The 15,486-nt window shown below is 39.1% G+C and overlaps 3 protein-coding genes across 5 annotated transcripts in view; 2 read left to right on the top strand and 1 right to left on the bottom strand.

Moving 5' to 3' along the window:
• The window catches only part of LOC109859146, a 28,183-nt gene extending 22,229 nt beyond the window's left edge, over window positions 1–5,954 (top strand). The window contains exons 4-6 of the mRNA XM_020437105.1: window positions 1,622–1,781; window positions 2,850–3,021; window positions 3,428–5,954. Coding sequence (XP_020292694.1) covers window positions 1,622–1,781; window positions 2,850–3,021; window positions 3,428–3,517 — 422 coding nt within the window. The 3' untranslated portion in view covers window positions 3,518–5,954. The remainder of the gene's footprint in view (window positions 1–1,621; window positions 1,782–2,849; window positions 3,022–3,427) is intronic.
• Window positions 5,640–9,746, bottom strand: LOC109859145 (methionine aminopeptidase 2). The gene is made up of 6 exons (XM_020437104.1): window positions 9,481–9,746; window positions 9,031–9,105; window positions 8,532–8,857; window positions 7,844–8,248; window positions 7,484–7,751; window positions 5,640–6,840 (listed from the first exon to the last, which is right to left on the bottom strand). The coding sequence occupies exons 1-6, from the start codon at window positions 9,623–9,625 to the stop codon at window positions 6,635–6,637; spliced, it is 1,425 nt and encodes a 474-aa protein (XP_020292693.1). The 5' UTR covers window positions 9,626–9,746; the 3' UTR covers window positions 5,640–6,634.
• Window positions 9,747–10,243: 497 nt separating this feature from the next.
• LOC109859148 (beta-1,4-glucuronyltransferase 1) overlaps window positions 10,244–15,486 on the top strand; it is a 32,334-nt gene continuing 27,091 nt past the window's right edge. For all 3 annotated transcript variants that reach the window (XM_020437106.1, XM_020437107.1, XM_020437109.1), the window contains exons 1-2: window positions 10,244–10,533; window positions 10,648–11,129. The gene's annotated coding sequence lies outside the window, so the exon portion shown is untranslated. The remainder of the gene's footprint in view (window positions 10,534–10,647; window positions 11,130–15,486) is intronic.

Raw genomic sequence — 15,486 nt, 5'->3', positions numbered from 1 at the left:
TGTATAGAACCCGAGGTATTTACTGCTTTTCAACTTTGCGTCTGAATGGTCACAAAGAACGTATTGTAAGATTCGCACGTCATTCGGTGGTAGACATCGCAGTCCATCCATCGTGTTACAGATATTCGCGGCGACGAACAATGTGAATGAATCTAAATATAAACAAATCAAACGTGTAAAAATATCCATTCGTTAAACCGATGAATAATTTTTTGCGAACTTTTTTATAATAATCATCATTTTTACATTTTACGCGAAAGATCCACGAAAAAAAGCAGAAGATCCGGAATTTTAACACACGCTTCTGGTCGTGCATAAATTTTGCGTGCAACAGGCTTTGCGTGCAATAAAAAATGTTTCTCTCTCTCTATTAACTACCGATGTGTTTGGAAACAGAATTATTTTGTCAGCTCGAGAGAGCTGCATTTCAGATATTGAAAGCGCCTGGCAGGAAGGCAACCCACTTGTGCTTCTTTGCGTGATAAGTTGTCTACTTCCCAGGCGTTACTCGAGCGTCGGAGACGCTCATGTTTGTTTATAAAATACAAAATGATTGTTAGCAATGAACGTGTTCGCAACTCTTGTACATATATAATGTTGACATTATATATAACATTATATATAACTATATTACAATGCAAAAAATTCTGTGATCAGTATAAATCGAGCGAGAGAATTCAGAAGCAATGTGAACGCGCGTTCGACTGATACAGGATGTCATTTCGCTAACTTTTAATTTGTCTGTTTCGCGACGTTTAACTTTCGACAAGCGTGTACAAGAAAACAACAGGCTGTTCAAGTTATTAGCGGAATATCGCGCGATATCTTGAATAAACAAAACGATAAGGAATTTAATGAGCGACAAATGTCGAACCGTCGATATTCTTTGTCGGAAACAAAAATGAGAGCCAACCGAAAGCGCGATATTTTTTTCGATAAAAATCATGACTCGAAGCAACAACGAGAAGCTTGCGACGACGCATTAAATGACGTGGTTGTTTAATTATTTAAATTAAAGTCGTCGAGAGATCGGGACGAATTTTCGAGACCGTTAAGAGACAGTTTGAGAGCGGCACAATTCCGAATCTGACAGAAGAGGGTTAAAACGCTCGACCTCGTTCGATCGGAAACGCATCGTTTATTTCACCTTGAGTTGAGAAAAGCGACCGCCCCGGTCTTTTTTTTTTTTTTTTTTTTTTCTCGTTCGCGCGCGGCTCTCCGATCCCATTAGTCCACGCCTCTCTTATATGCTCGCGAAGCCCTACAAAAAAAATACATACAACTTGTCTCTTTTGATACTTGTGTCTCGTACTGAGGAAATATCTCAGTCGAACGATACGCGCGAGCAGGGCGATGTGCGAGGAGGGCTCGGTCAGAGCGAGAATAGCGCAGTTGGAGGGTGAATAATCATTAATCGCGGATCGTAGCTCGCTAACGAACGTTTTTTACGTTATATTTCGAAGTTATATTTTCTCACACCGTTAATAATTCTCTGTCTTTAAGTGAAATAATAAATGCGAGAGGATTTTATTTCGAGACGAATTTAACCATACTTTTGTTGTTTATTCGTTGTTCGTTTATTCGTTAAATAAATTTTATTGTGTTTATTTATTCGTTTTAGGAAAGAAGATGGCACCGGTTCTTGGCGTACCACCTCCGCCACCGCCGGCTCCTCACATGGGACCAGACGGCCTGATATTGCCGAGGAAACCGTATAACCCTTGCCTTACCTCCTCTAATCATAAGGATCTTCACAGAGAATTACTTTTCAATCAGAAGATGTAAGTTGTTGAATCGCGTTCTCGAGCAATTTTCGCGTTTAAATTAAAACTCGCTTCTCGCAACAGATGTTGGTTCACAGTAGAAAGTTTGACAGAGAAAGATACTTGTTTTTAATCGACCGTGTGTACATATTTAAAAAATTTTCATAAATTATACCGTTTTGCGGTAACGTACCGCACGTTTCTAATATTATTTTTTGAGATTATTGTAATCTCGTTAATTTCTCTCCAACTGTAATCGAAGTATACTTTTGCGATAGCAACTTTTACGTTTTTAAGTAAATTTGCATTTATATCCAATCTGACGCGAGGAACGTTATGTTAAACATAAAGAAAGAAGATTTTCTAGAGGAAATATTTTACCGTTTTCCTGACCGGGTAATATCTCGATAGAGATAATGTGTTCGTTATATGAAAATGGAAAGCCAGTTTCCTGCGTGAAAAACTTCCCGATGAAAGTTGACCGTGATGGCCGGAAACCATTTTCTTCTCATCGTACGCAAATTTGATGCGTGCGGTAGACGTATGGAGATTGGACAACACGCCAAGTGTTTTATCCTATCGGAAAAATCAATGTTTTATGCAATTAGATTATTTTCGATCGAATCGAAATCGAGAGATAAAGTCGGCCGCGTTTCTACTTTGTTTTTTTTCTGTACACTGATCAGTATTCGACACACCTGCGTTTCTTCACGCTTCGATGGAATTAAGCGGTTCACGCTTACCGACTTTTACCTTGGCACGCAATATCCAATTTACACGTGGCTTTTCCACGTGCGAATCAAATAACTCGCGGTACTTTATTCCGACCAGTGTTTTTTTTTTTATGTATATTTGATCCCTCGTCGCGCGACCGACATCTCACGTACTCGAACAAAGATGTTTCGATTTGCTTGAACACATTCTTTTGACACGTCTTTTTTTTCCTTTAAGTTGTTAGAAATTTTTTGCAAGTAATTTTCTCAAAGTGAAAGTAGTCTTTTTGTAATCAGAAGAGGAAAGTTGGTCCGGATAAGGATTTCATTAAGCGAGCGTCTTTCTTTTTTTTTTTTTTTTTTTTCCCTGCAGTGGCAGAAACGTCTTGAACCAAAAGAGCGAGCTACAACGTGCTCTGGAGAAACAGAGAGAAGCCGCGTCGAGAAGGGAAGCTGAGAGGCTACGAGAGGAAAATTACAAAGACGATCCTAGGACCGCGTTGCAGAGGGCGATCGAGCAAAGAGCGCGACACATTCAATTAACAGTAAGCGTCTTGAGATGTGGAAATAAATCTTATAATTAACACTAGATTTACCAGACCAGTCATTTTGACTGGTCGTGCAATTTCAATTCAAAATTTTTACTGCATGTAACATTTGCTTTCCGAGATGATGTTATGACTTTTGTAGCTATAAGTAGAGAATACATTTTATGAACTTAATGTTACTTTATATGTATTCGTAACAAATATATTTTTTGTATTTTTTAATAGGTATATTTAAATAACTGGTATATCTAGTGTTAAGATCCAACTATGAATATCGCGGAGTATATTCGTATGTAGAAAGTGTTTTTATAGACACACACACACACACAGTATTTAACATATTAAAAAATATATTGATCGATTTATATTATTGATGTGTGCGATTGTTTTTTTTTTTTCTCAGCAAGAACAATCGCAGGCGACGACGGATCCGCCGAACAATCCTCTAATAACGGCGAGAGCGAAGCTGAGACCTCGCACGGAGTCCCAGTGAAGAGTCGCGGCGGAGAGGATCGGAGCGATCGTGCGAATCGTGTCGCGCTTGAGAGGAAGATTGATCAATCAAGATTCAAGTCGATCCGCTCTGGCGGCTCGTAATTTTATACCCGAGCGCCTTTTATCGATCGCAATCACATGTACATAAGCATAACCCGATAAGATGTTGTTGGCGCAGGGATTAGGCGCGGCGTCGTCATTCGGCACGTCACAGAAAGTAGTCGTAACAGACGTTTAAGATAACAGATAAGGAACTTGAGTACGCGGAGAGTATTATTTATAATCGCGAGAGAGAAAAAAGAATTGGTAGATTTACCTCGTAGTTAACACACATATGTGCGCGCTTTTTTAGCGCACACACCACACATACGGTTGCGTCAACAAGCCAGGAAAATCGATCGGTCTGAATTGCGTAAGTTTTTAAACGACACGTCGCGAAAATTACACATCGTTATCTTTAAACGATGTCGTTTACAGTTGCCTAGATCAAATAACAAACAAAAAAAAAAAAAAGGCTCGTAACTACGTCACGATGTACAATCAGCAAGCAACCCACGTGTCTTTGTCGCGTTTAATAGTTAAATCAGTGTGCCCAATTTAGATGACAGTTCGAATGATGATATTTACAGTTATATATATACATATATATATATAATATATATATCTATATATATATATTTAATATATATATATATACACACACATTGAATTATTATATCGGGTATATGAGTGCGATTATTATGTATGTGTAAACCTCCTTGAGAACATATACATCAACATATTTTTTCTTACGAGGAGAGAGAAAAATTTTATGCGCATCTGTCTGTCGCGCGAGAGCATGGAAGGTGCGATAGTCGCACGCAGTTTTACAGTATAGAACAGATGGACAAAAAATAGAGAGACAATAGCGGTTAGAGGAGCAATGCGGAAAAATTTACTCGTAGTTTTTGGCGTCGGTCGTGTAATTTTAGTTAGACATCTCTGGTCTCGATCTTAAAACGATCTCTCAGTATCTCTTTTTAATTCAAAAGACAAATGTGTCTTTTACAGTACAACTTTCCGAAACGTATATACAGTCGGGATCGACCAACCTCCCAAAACGTATACTTCCCCTTTTTCCTTTGCTCTTTAACTCACGCGTGCGCAGACACTTACTGTGCTAGCGCAGTTTTGATTGTAATCATACTTTAGCGTGGTCGGACAAGCTATGATAGAAAGAATATACGTTTTGAAAGTGAGTGCGTATACGTTTTGGGGAGTTCTACCGTATTTCTAAAGTTGTTTTTATTGCATTTCTGATTGTTCACACATTAAAAAGTCGGTTATGTTGTTTAACAAGTTTTTTTTTCTTCTAATTTAACGTCACACACTCGTTTAGAATTCAAACTCACGCGCGAGTGTGCAAATCAAGAAATTACGATGCAACATTCAGTTTCCAATGTGCACTTCCCTCAAGTCTACGTTTTGAGTGAACCTACGTGCCCGGGCGATAAATTCGCGATGCACTCGGTCGCTTTCTCTTCTCTTCCCTCGTGGACGTCACGACGATGTCTTCCACGATTCTCGACGTGATTCGGGCACGTAGAAAAAACGTATCTTGCACTTGAAGCTTTGATCGATCAACGGTGGCATTACTTTCGTGTCTTCGCCGGACAAGTGGCAGACAAATAATGCAGATTCCACAAAAATATATATATATATATACAACTAATCGCGCACAACTTATCGTTAAAATTGTCTACCCCCGTTGCGAGTCAATATAACCGAAATTTTAATACTGTTTATTATTACGCATATGCGAAAAATGTATGAAATCGCAAAAGGTGATGTCACTGGAGGTAGAGTAGTGGAGGTAGTTTTCGGTAGAAAAACACGAAACGATAGATCAGGATTTCGCGGGACCATGTGTTTGTAGGTTTCACCGTACGGCAGAGAGAAATGTAATCTGCCTCGCGAGACAGTTATTAGCGAATCGCGTATTTAGGTATCGAATTATCGATGTCAATAATAACAATTATTATATTTCACAATACGTTTAGAGAGAATCCTCGCGAAGAAGCGCGTAACATCTTAGGTCTAAAATAACAAACAAGCCGTTGAGGAGAAAGTTTTGTTGTAACTTTTTTTTTTTTTTTTTTTAATTTAAAAACCAATTTCACGAGATGTTTTATAACACACAATTCGCGCTTAAAAGCGTGAGGAAAAATATAAATTCTCACACTCAAAGAGAAGCCACAGAGATGAATAGGTTGTTTTGTACAATTGTCACATGTATATGCTAGGACTACGTTCCAACACTTAATTGTTTGTATTCAAGGACCGCAAGGACAAGGTCGAATAAGTCGAATTCCAAGTATATATATTTAACTCTAAGTATTATTTTCATTTCATCGTGTAAAAGAAAACGAATAAAAGGACGTTACGAGATGAACGAACACAGAGCATTTTTTTTCCAAAGTGTAATTTATAAAAAAATATCTTTAAAAAAGAAAAAAGGATCAACAGAGAAATGCGAACCAGTGTAAGCTAATATATATTTTGAAAAAATCCAACATCGCTAAAACAAGAAAAAAACCCAAGTGCAAAAAAAAAACAAACTTCCTCAATGACACGCATATAATAATACAGAAACCATTTGTTTACGTTGGAAACATTTATGTAACATGTTATATTGTAGCGATGATTCTTATTCACATGTTCATCGCGTGTTACGTAAAAGATAAGATTAAATCATCAATTGCGTTCTGATAATCAACAATAATTCCTGTGAAAACAAAACCTCGATTTAACTCTCGCTGCTAAGAGCGATTATCTAAATAAATGAGTCTTGATAAATGCGCGTTTGTTTAATTTTTGCTTATCAGCAGCAAAACAAAACGCGTGTGTGTTCGCACACGCATTGTTTTATAATACTTCTTGATAGCATATCTCGATTGTTCAAAATGTATATTTCGGAGAATAGATCGATCTTCTCTCTTTAATCGAGTAAGAGAGAGAGAGAGAGGGAAAACAAAAAAAGTTTTCCATTGTAATGTTTTAATTTTTCACATGTTTAGTTCTGCGCGTTGTAGCTTGAGAAATTGTGTAAAATTGGAAACACAAAAAAAAAAAAAATTTAATAATCATCTCCACGAGAAATAATTTCTTTACACGTTGGACGCAGGACGAGAGTGTGCTCGAACTGAGCGGTGTAGCAACCTTTGACATCTACCAACGGTGGATACGCCTCTACGGCGCCCTTTTCGCAAAGATCCTTTAGCGCCATTTGATATTTGGTACAACCAACACGATCCAACCAGCGTTTGCAGAAAGCCAAAGTACCTGAAAAACGCGAACACATCCTCCGTAGAATAACGAACAATCGGGTATCAGATCTCTCGCACACCTATGAGTCTTGATTGACTTCTCTCCAGAGAGAAGACTGAAAGCGGCCAGTCCCATAAGAGAATGTGTAATCGCTTTTACATCCAGTAAGCTGCCACGTCCAGCGCAATGTCCGAGAATTATGCACATTGACAACTACGTAGCTACTGTTCACGAGCTACTTGTCGGTGCGCGCGCTATGTCCAAACATGGACATGGTTCTATTCCGCGCTATGTTCACAGCATGCGGTTCTATTCTGATATTCACATCCTGACCGGTAAGTTCACATTCTCACGCTCATATCTCGGTCGGTTAAGTTCATAACATGATCGGAATAGAACCGCACGCTGTGGTTATATAGCGCGAAAGAAAACCATGTCTTTGGACACAGCGTACGCACCGACGAGTCGCTCGTAGACACGGTTGTAGTTGCTATCGTGCGCCATCCATGGACACAGCGCTGACTTACAGGGCGTAAAAGCTATTAGTTTTTCTATACGGCCCTGGCCGCTCTCAGTCTTTCCTCTTGTTTCTTTCTTCAACTCGCTCGGATGAGATGAGAAATAGCATTATTTAGACATGTTTACAGATATTCCTTACCAAAATGCTTGTTGATGGTGTTGAGAAGAGACTTGCTGCTTTGTAATCGTAATGGCACGAAACCGGCGTCGAAGCTCTTCATGTAATGCGAGCACTCCATGTCATCGTGAACTATACCTCTACCGGTGGAACCGAAAGTTTCAATCGCGTAGAATTCGTTTTCCTCCATACGCGTCGCTTCGCCACCCCTGACAATTGGTACGGTTTTTCCTGCGTGAATGCGATACGGCGCAATGGAGTGGCCATTCAGATTCCTAATCGATCTCACCTGCGAAGAAAATATTGTTATCTATTAAAGAAAATTCAACTCATTAAATGTAAAAAAAAAAAAAAAAAAAAATATTTCATAGATAAATTTACCAGATAAGTTTTCCCGTCCAGTTCAACCTCGTAGGACTCCATGACTTCTTGAACGGCAGCGCCAACGTCGCACAACTGCACGTCAATACCCGCAGCTTTGATACCGGTGTTGGTGGCGTCGCGAACAGCTTCGATCAACTTGTCGTATTTCGGATTAAACGTCAGGGTGAAAGCGCAATCTATAATACGACCGTTAATATGCGTCCCAAAATCAATCTTGGTGACGTCGTCGTACTCAAGAACGGTCGGATCGCCAGCGTTCGGGGTGTAATGCGCCGCGCAATGATTGCGGGAACATCCGGTTGGGAACGCTAATCCAGCCTTGAGACCGTCTTCCCCGATCAATTTTCGAGCAGTCTCTTCTAATTCGTTGCAGATCTCTATCATGGTCATTCCCGGTTTTACCTGAACAATTCATAAATATGATTCTATTTCTTAATTGTTCCAACTTGTACGTAAGTGGACGTTAAATGTAGCTTTTCCAAAACAAATTTGAAAAAGAAAGTGTTTGACAATGGTTGCGTTCAGACAACTCAACGGTTGAGAGATCATCACTCATGATAGGACTATTCTTCAAAATCTGCTGCAGTTCCAAAAATATGATCCAATCAGAAGTGATTATCTCTCAACCGTTGTACAACTGTTGAGTTGTCTGAACGCACCTAATTACATATACAAATTTACACACCCATTTCATAATATGCTTTCTGGTTTGGCGATGAGCTTCGGCGGCTTGTCTCGCCTCGTTATAAATGTCATTGTGCATACGGTCGAGGGCGCGCGCCTCCTCGCTTGTGAAACGATCCTTTGCCGTTCTGTGATCTATCCCGGCGGCAGGTGGATGATCCATTATTTCTCCTATGGGGAAATTGCCATCCGGAAATAATTCCGACACGGGAACACTAGGCGGATCGGTCTGTTGTTTTGCGCCACCCTTGTTTCGGGGCTTGCGCTTCTTCTTTTTCTTCTTCACCTCTTCGCTCTCGCCGTCATTCTCAGCCGTCTCTGCTGCGCCTGAAATAGTTTTGGCAAACATTTGATTATAGTTTTTTTTTTTGAAAAGTAAATGTTATGTTATTTACATCATTGTCATATATATAATTACATTCTCTTCTCTCACTTTTGTATCTCAATTTTGTGTTGAGGATTCAGAAGTACACATCTTTAAATTTTATAAAAGTCTTTACCTTCGGCCACCGTATCGTCATCTTTAGTTTTGTCGTCTTCCCCTTCCGGGACATCTGCGCTGGCTTCTCCAGCACCTAAAATAAAATATCTAGTATCAAACACACTTCTGTACACGTTACCCCGAAGTGCTAAATTGTCTCTCGTTACAAGATAAAATCCACACAAATCTCGCACAGCGAGATCAGTTGCAAAACTGAAAAACAAGGTGCGAAAGTACAAACATGAGTACCTTCGTTCGTACTCTGGAAAAAAATAATAAATAAATAACGAGCAAAGTATCGCAAATCAAAGTAAATGTAAAACACGAGCAATTTCGTTCAATTACACCGCGGTACTTGAACCGGAACTCGCGGAATTTCTCGCGCGATATATCTCGCGGTGGCGTGCCGCGTGTGAAGGTTACGCGAGAAACGGCTATTAACAATTAAACAACAAAAAGGCAAACGCACCGGCCTTCTTCTTCTTTTTCTTCTTCTTCTTCTTCTTCGAAGCTTCGGCGGCGCCGGTTTCCTCTTCCACGTCAACGATCTCGTTCTTCTCCTCGTCCACCTGCTTTTCAGCTGACTTGCCGACTTCGTCTAACACGGCCGCCATTTTCGCACAATGACGACCAAACTCCGCTACGGCAGCTTCTTCGTCTTACAACTGTGTGTTTGGTTTGGAATGTTTGGATACTTGCGCGCTTTTTTTAGGCTTGCGTCATTCCATCTTTCTCGCTCGTTTGAAGATAAAACAAGAACGCGTGATAAATTTTACTGTTACGCTGATATCGCACCGCGAGATTAAAAAATTCAATTGGAATGTAACCAATCGGAAGTCAAAGAAAGTCAAATTTCAAATCTACCTCTTGTTGAACATTTTTCATCTTCCGATCGATTAAATTACTCTCTGAGGCAAGTTTTTTATTTCACTGATAGAAATTAAATCCACAAATCCTAATCTCAATCCTACGGTTCGGTTGTTCATCTTGACTTTTAGACGACCTTAAAAATAAGATTCGATCGTGAATACCGGCCTAAATGCGGCGGTTTGAATCTCGACTGCGAAACGCTAATTTTTAGCGAAGACTCGAAACATTCAAAGAGCAACGTGGTTCAATTCTCGACTAAAAAAGCGACAATGAGTCTCGCAGTTGCCGCGGAGGGCGCCACCAGCGCGAGACTTATCCTCGCGCGACGCGCGATGCGCATCAGTCGGATGCTGTTGCTCGAACGGTGCGTTTATTGGGGGGAGGGAAGTGTTTTCCTCGGCACGCGCGTTCTTCTCTCTCTCTCTTTCTCTCTCTCTTTCTCTATCTCTTTTTCTCTCTTTTTCTTTCCGTCCCTCTTTGCGCTCTGACAAACGCGGACATGACGCGCGAAGAAGCGTAGCCGCGCTTTCGCGTTCACAGATGAAGAGCGTCGAATTATCGGACACTTCTCTCTTTCGTTCGTCGCGCCGCAGTCTCGTTTGTTGCCGTTGTTCTCTCAACGATTTATTACCACACGCACACATAACACACGGTACGTGCGCCTCTCTTATGGGCGTTTCTATTCTCTCCTTTCCCCTTCGCGTGTGGAACTCGTACTTTTATTAATAATAATTATCATATTTCATTTTTTCTTTTTCTTCTACAGGATTGGAAGCCGAAAACTCGTTACTCGTTCCTCGAAACCTCTCGCGTCTCGAACACCGGTAACACCTCGCGATTATCGAGAGGGAGAGAGCGCTCGATCTTCGCGGGTCGAACAAGTCTCCCTCTCCGCACACGGCCACATTTCCCCTCGTCGTGTTTGTACGCGCGCGGCTGCTGCTGCGTCGCTCGTGTTAAAATAAGTCAAGTGTGTGTGTGTGTGTGTACGCGAGAGAAACGAAAAGGAGAGACAACGTGATTCGAGATGTGTTTTGTGATGATTATTCGCTCGGCGTGAACGAAATTCCGCGCGACGGAGCCGACGAGTTTCAGGAAGCGGCGCGCCGTGGCCTGGTCACACCACCACGACCACCGGCTGCTGCTCGACGTTTCGAACCTCACCGACAAGGGGGAGGACGAAGAGGAGGAGGAAGAAGAGAAGATCGTTTTCGGAAGGATGTGCGGCTGAACAAGGATTCGTTGCTGGTGAGTGTCACGCGCTCTGTCCAACTTTACGCATCCGCGATTTTTCTTTGTACGTATTTTCTTGTCGTTTCTCGCTACGATCAACAAATCGTCGCGTTTACATGATTTGTTGTACACTACCTAGTGTGTGTGTTGTAATGCAGCGCCTCGATTGATTTTCCGTTTCTACATCTAGTAGTTTATTAACGACTGTTGCAAACGACTTTTATTGACTGCTTATCAGCGACCGACTTCTCCACGTCCACCACGTAGGTGTTGATTCAATTTCGGTGATCAATTTCGCACATTACATTAAAGCAAATGATTTTTTTTTTTTTCTAAATGATTTTGACCGTTTAAATTGCAACGCAATTATGGGATCCGATCAAAAACCTCGAGAAAAACCTCTTCTCTCATCTTCAACTTCTCGCAGAAAATTCTATTTCGAGTGTTATATAATTACGAAACGTCGAAGAATGGTGTTCAAACTCGGTGGGAGGTAGTACAGAAAAAAAAAAAAAAAAAAAAAAAAAACCAGCAGCGTGCGTGCGATAATTATTCTTGTTCTGCGATAGTTCCGATGATCGTTACATTCGAACCGAGTGCGTAATTGTCACATTTTTATCTAATCACAAACGGAATAGCGAGTGACATTGAAGTTGAATGCTACGAGTTACTGCTACATTAGGTTAACTCATGTTCGTTCATTGAAGCAAATTACAATAGTAACAAACAAGTAAAATGTATTTGCATCAGCACACGATGCGCGCGTTGGACTCAGAAATTATTTTACGATTGTAAAAGTAGATTTTTTTTTTATTATATTCACTATCGAACGCTTGTGTAAGAAAATATTTTCGTTTATCGCGTTTTTCGTTCGAATTTGAATTTAAATCAAAAAATTCAAATAGAACGCAATGTAATCGCCGATTACGGTCGTATCGTCTTGAATCTGGTGAGAGATTCGATTCTATTGTTTCTCGAGAGACGAGATGCCTTCTTCCGATTCTAGACGTTCTGGAAAGCACGTCGTGGAAAGTTCGTAGGCAGGTAATCTCGTTCGAGAATTTCGCCTCGCGCGAATCGTTCGCACGAACGATGTCGGGTTGTGGTCGTATCTATAGATCGCTTTTCGGTTGACGGCATGGAAATAATTCAAAACGCAATTATCTCTAACTTTGGTACGTAAGCGAGCAACCTATATGCACATAAGCGAAGTAGAAATCGAAGGAAAACAGAGTCGCGCGCGGCGGTGGATGTGACATACACCGAAAAAAATTGTATTCTTGTTTTGAGGATATCCCACTTACTTTAAGTATATTTTACACTAAAATAGGCGCCAAGAAGAGTTTCTTATTTTAAGAGGAAAATCCTCTAAATAGTAATATTGATGAGAATATATACTGATTAGAATATAAAAAGCATCTATAGAAAAACATATATATCTCACTATCGAAAAAGACTATATTCTTAAATATAAAGAATATATTCTTAATTTCAGAAGAATTATCATCTAAAATCTTTAAGAAGATTTTTTAAGTATAAAATCTTCTACTTACGAGAATATAATTTTTTTGGTGTAATAAAATTTGAAATGTATTCTTTTTTTTTTCATCTTTATCATTAAAACATTTATATAATTTTGCAATTTTTTATTTTGACATTTTGTTCGCGTTTGAATCGGCGCCATATTTTATAAATATAATTAATTAGTGTACCTTTCGAGTATATTCACCGAAAAAATTGTATTCTTGTTTTGAGGATATCCCACTTACTTTAAATATATTTTATACTAAAATAGGCGCCAAGAAGAGTTTCTTATTTTAAGAGGAAAATCCTCTAAATATTGATAAGAATATATACTGATTAGAATATAAAAAGCCTCTATAGAAAAACATATATATCTCACTATCGAAAAAGACTATATTCTTAAATAAAGAATATATTCTTAATTTTTCAGAAGAATATCATCTAGAATCTTTAAGAAGATTTTTTAAGTATAAAATCTTCTACTTACGAGAATATAATTTTTTCGGTGTATAGGCTCTGAAAGTCGGGTCAGTTTCACGGGAGACCTGAGAAATAAGGTTTTTTTTCTCATAAAACATTTTATATCGAGTCGTGGATAATTTTTGTTTTCGATTTTCTACCGCGCAAGAATGTTTCATAGATTAAGATGCAACGCTTCATAAAGATGCAAATGGATATAAAAAAAGAAACTTTGTTGTTTGTGCGGGCCAATTGTGTAGCCGATTAGACTCTCTCGAGAGTTTTTCACGATAGGATAGGGTACCTCAAAACTTGATCCGAAACTTGAAACTTGAAACGAGCTCGAGGCTCGTTTGAGCGAACAAGTTTACAAACGTCGAAGATGGAGAAAACTCACTCTATAAATATTCGCTCGCAAAGCGCGTTTCGAAGTTTGTGCGAACTTGTCAATTATATCAGACTTGATAATAGATTTTGTTAAGACGAGAGAAATAATCCTGTTCGACGTCGCTTTATATTTCAGCGTCGGTTTTTAACGTCACTACAATCGGAGAAAAAATTGATCGCAGTAGTTTCGCAACGTTCGTCAATTCGACGGTTATTTGAAACAATGTTTTGTTCTTTTGGAATAATTAATTAAAACACTCTTGCAAGGAGTTTTAATACTTGATTCTTTCAAAATAAAACTACTCCGAACATCCCCTTCTTGGCCTAAGGCTGAAGTGAATAAACATTATAATACTCGGAACATTTCTCGGCGATTCGAAGTAAGTAAAAAAATCCGTCATTTTGACGACGAGTTCGGATGTTTTCTCTGGTGTTGAGAGAAATAAAAGTTTTCAACTTTTTGCGGCAATCTCCGCTACTTATGTACACATAGATAAGTGTCAAACAAGATTGCAATTATTTACACAAGAGTTATCGATCGTCAATGTGAACGATGAGAAGTGATGCTCGACACTTGACGGGGTTCATTCATAAAAAGTAATCGTCACGAGATATCGCGACAACAATCGCCGGCAACACGAGCGTGTGCTTGCTGACAAAATACATATAAGATAAATAAACACGCGTATTTTGGCAGATATATAAATTGATTTTCTCACTTTTGCATATCTCGATCGCGCCGTTATCGTTGCGTTGAAATTCCGGATTTGGTAATCTGATAATTACCGCGCTAATTGAGGCGTAATTATCAGATTACAACGTTCAGGATCAGGTGCAAACGCGCGGTTGATAAGAATTTAATTGACAATTAACTATTTGAATTGTGTTTGATCAAAACACTTGTGTAGACGCATCACCTTTGCGGTTGCTTATATTAAATTTACATTACTCTTTTTGTTTTTGTTTTCGGTGCGCGGTTTGATTCGTCAATCAAAACATTTAAAACGCCCGCGCGTTTGTGAATATTCGCGAGAATATCTTCACAAGCTTGAGTTCCGGTTGAAATGTGTTTTGGTTTTACACACTCAGCAAATTTTTCAACATAAAGCAAAGATATTTAGATGATAAATAAATTTTTTGTTGAGAATGAGGCATTTTCCGGTGAATTGAAGTCGAAATTGACAATTTCGTCGCGCGTCTCTCTCGTCACATGTTTTCGTTAAATCAAATTCGATCTTTGTTTCTCGTCGGAAAAACGCGACGCAAAAGTCACCGCAATTTTATTATTATTCACAATAATATATACAATTGTAGCGTTATTCAAATTCTGTTCACATTGGCGACGATATCTCGATATTACATCATTATTTATTTATTCGTCGTTTTTCATCGAGTGCATCGCGCCGGTGTTGCGCACATGCTCGCGCGCCGATACAAGCGGCGCGATATTGTTTCTTTTTTTTTTTTTTTTTTTTTTTTTTTTTTTTGAAGGTTTTTCTTACTGTTAGTATGCAAAACGAGTCACATCCCGGGAGAATCGATCATTTCCGTTTTTAATTTGCCACCGCTGATTTTTATCCGGACTTTGTTGAACGCAAACTCGGTGCTTCAATTGTGTCGACTAAGTAAATATTTTTTTAAGATATTCTTTCACATTTTTCCCGCTAGAACAACCAGAGTTGAATACGTACCTCAGTTTTACCTTAGCTTTTACGTCTGCCAATTGGATATTTGAAAGAAAAAAAGAAAAAAAACGTTTTATTAATTTTGTTCGTATTTAAGCAATTAATTAACAAAAAAAACACACATTCTCTGCATAACATTCTGCAAACGGCTCTTACAACCGAATTTATTTTATTCATTTGTTTAAAGACTCCGGAGCCCGAGGAATCTTCTTCTTGTTTACACCGAAAAAATTGTATTCTTGTTTTGAGGATATCCCACTTACTTTAAGTATATTTTATACTAAAATAGGAGCCAAGAAGAGTTTCTTATTTTAAGA

Source organism: Pseudomyrmex gracilis, unplaced genomic scaffold (genome assembly GCF_002006095.1).
Source record: "Pseudomyrmex gracilis isolate BER0280 unplaced genomic scaffold, ASM200609v1 scaffold_243, whole genome shotgun sequence".
Taxonomy (NCBI): Eukaryota; Metazoa; Arthropoda; class Insecta; order Hymenoptera; family Formicidae; genus Pseudomyrmex; species Pseudomyrmex gracilis.
This window is presented reverse-complemented; position numbering and strand designations above follow the sequence as displayed.

Excerpts from the sequence above, each read along its gene's own strand:
- LOC109859145 (XM_020437104.1), bottom strand. The coding sequence starts at position 9,625 with ATGGCGGCCGTGTTAGACGAAGTCGGCAAGTCAGCTGAAAAGCAGGTG. Across the intron at positions 8,858-9,030 it reads TGACGATACGGTGGCCGAAG|GCGCAGCAGAGACGGCTGAG; the intron begins GTAAAGACTTTT and ends AAACTATTTCAG. Across the intron at positions 7,752-7,843 it reads TGGACGGGAAAACTTATCTG|GTGAGATCGATTAGGAATCT; the intron begins GTAAATTTATCT and ends TTTTCTTCGCAG.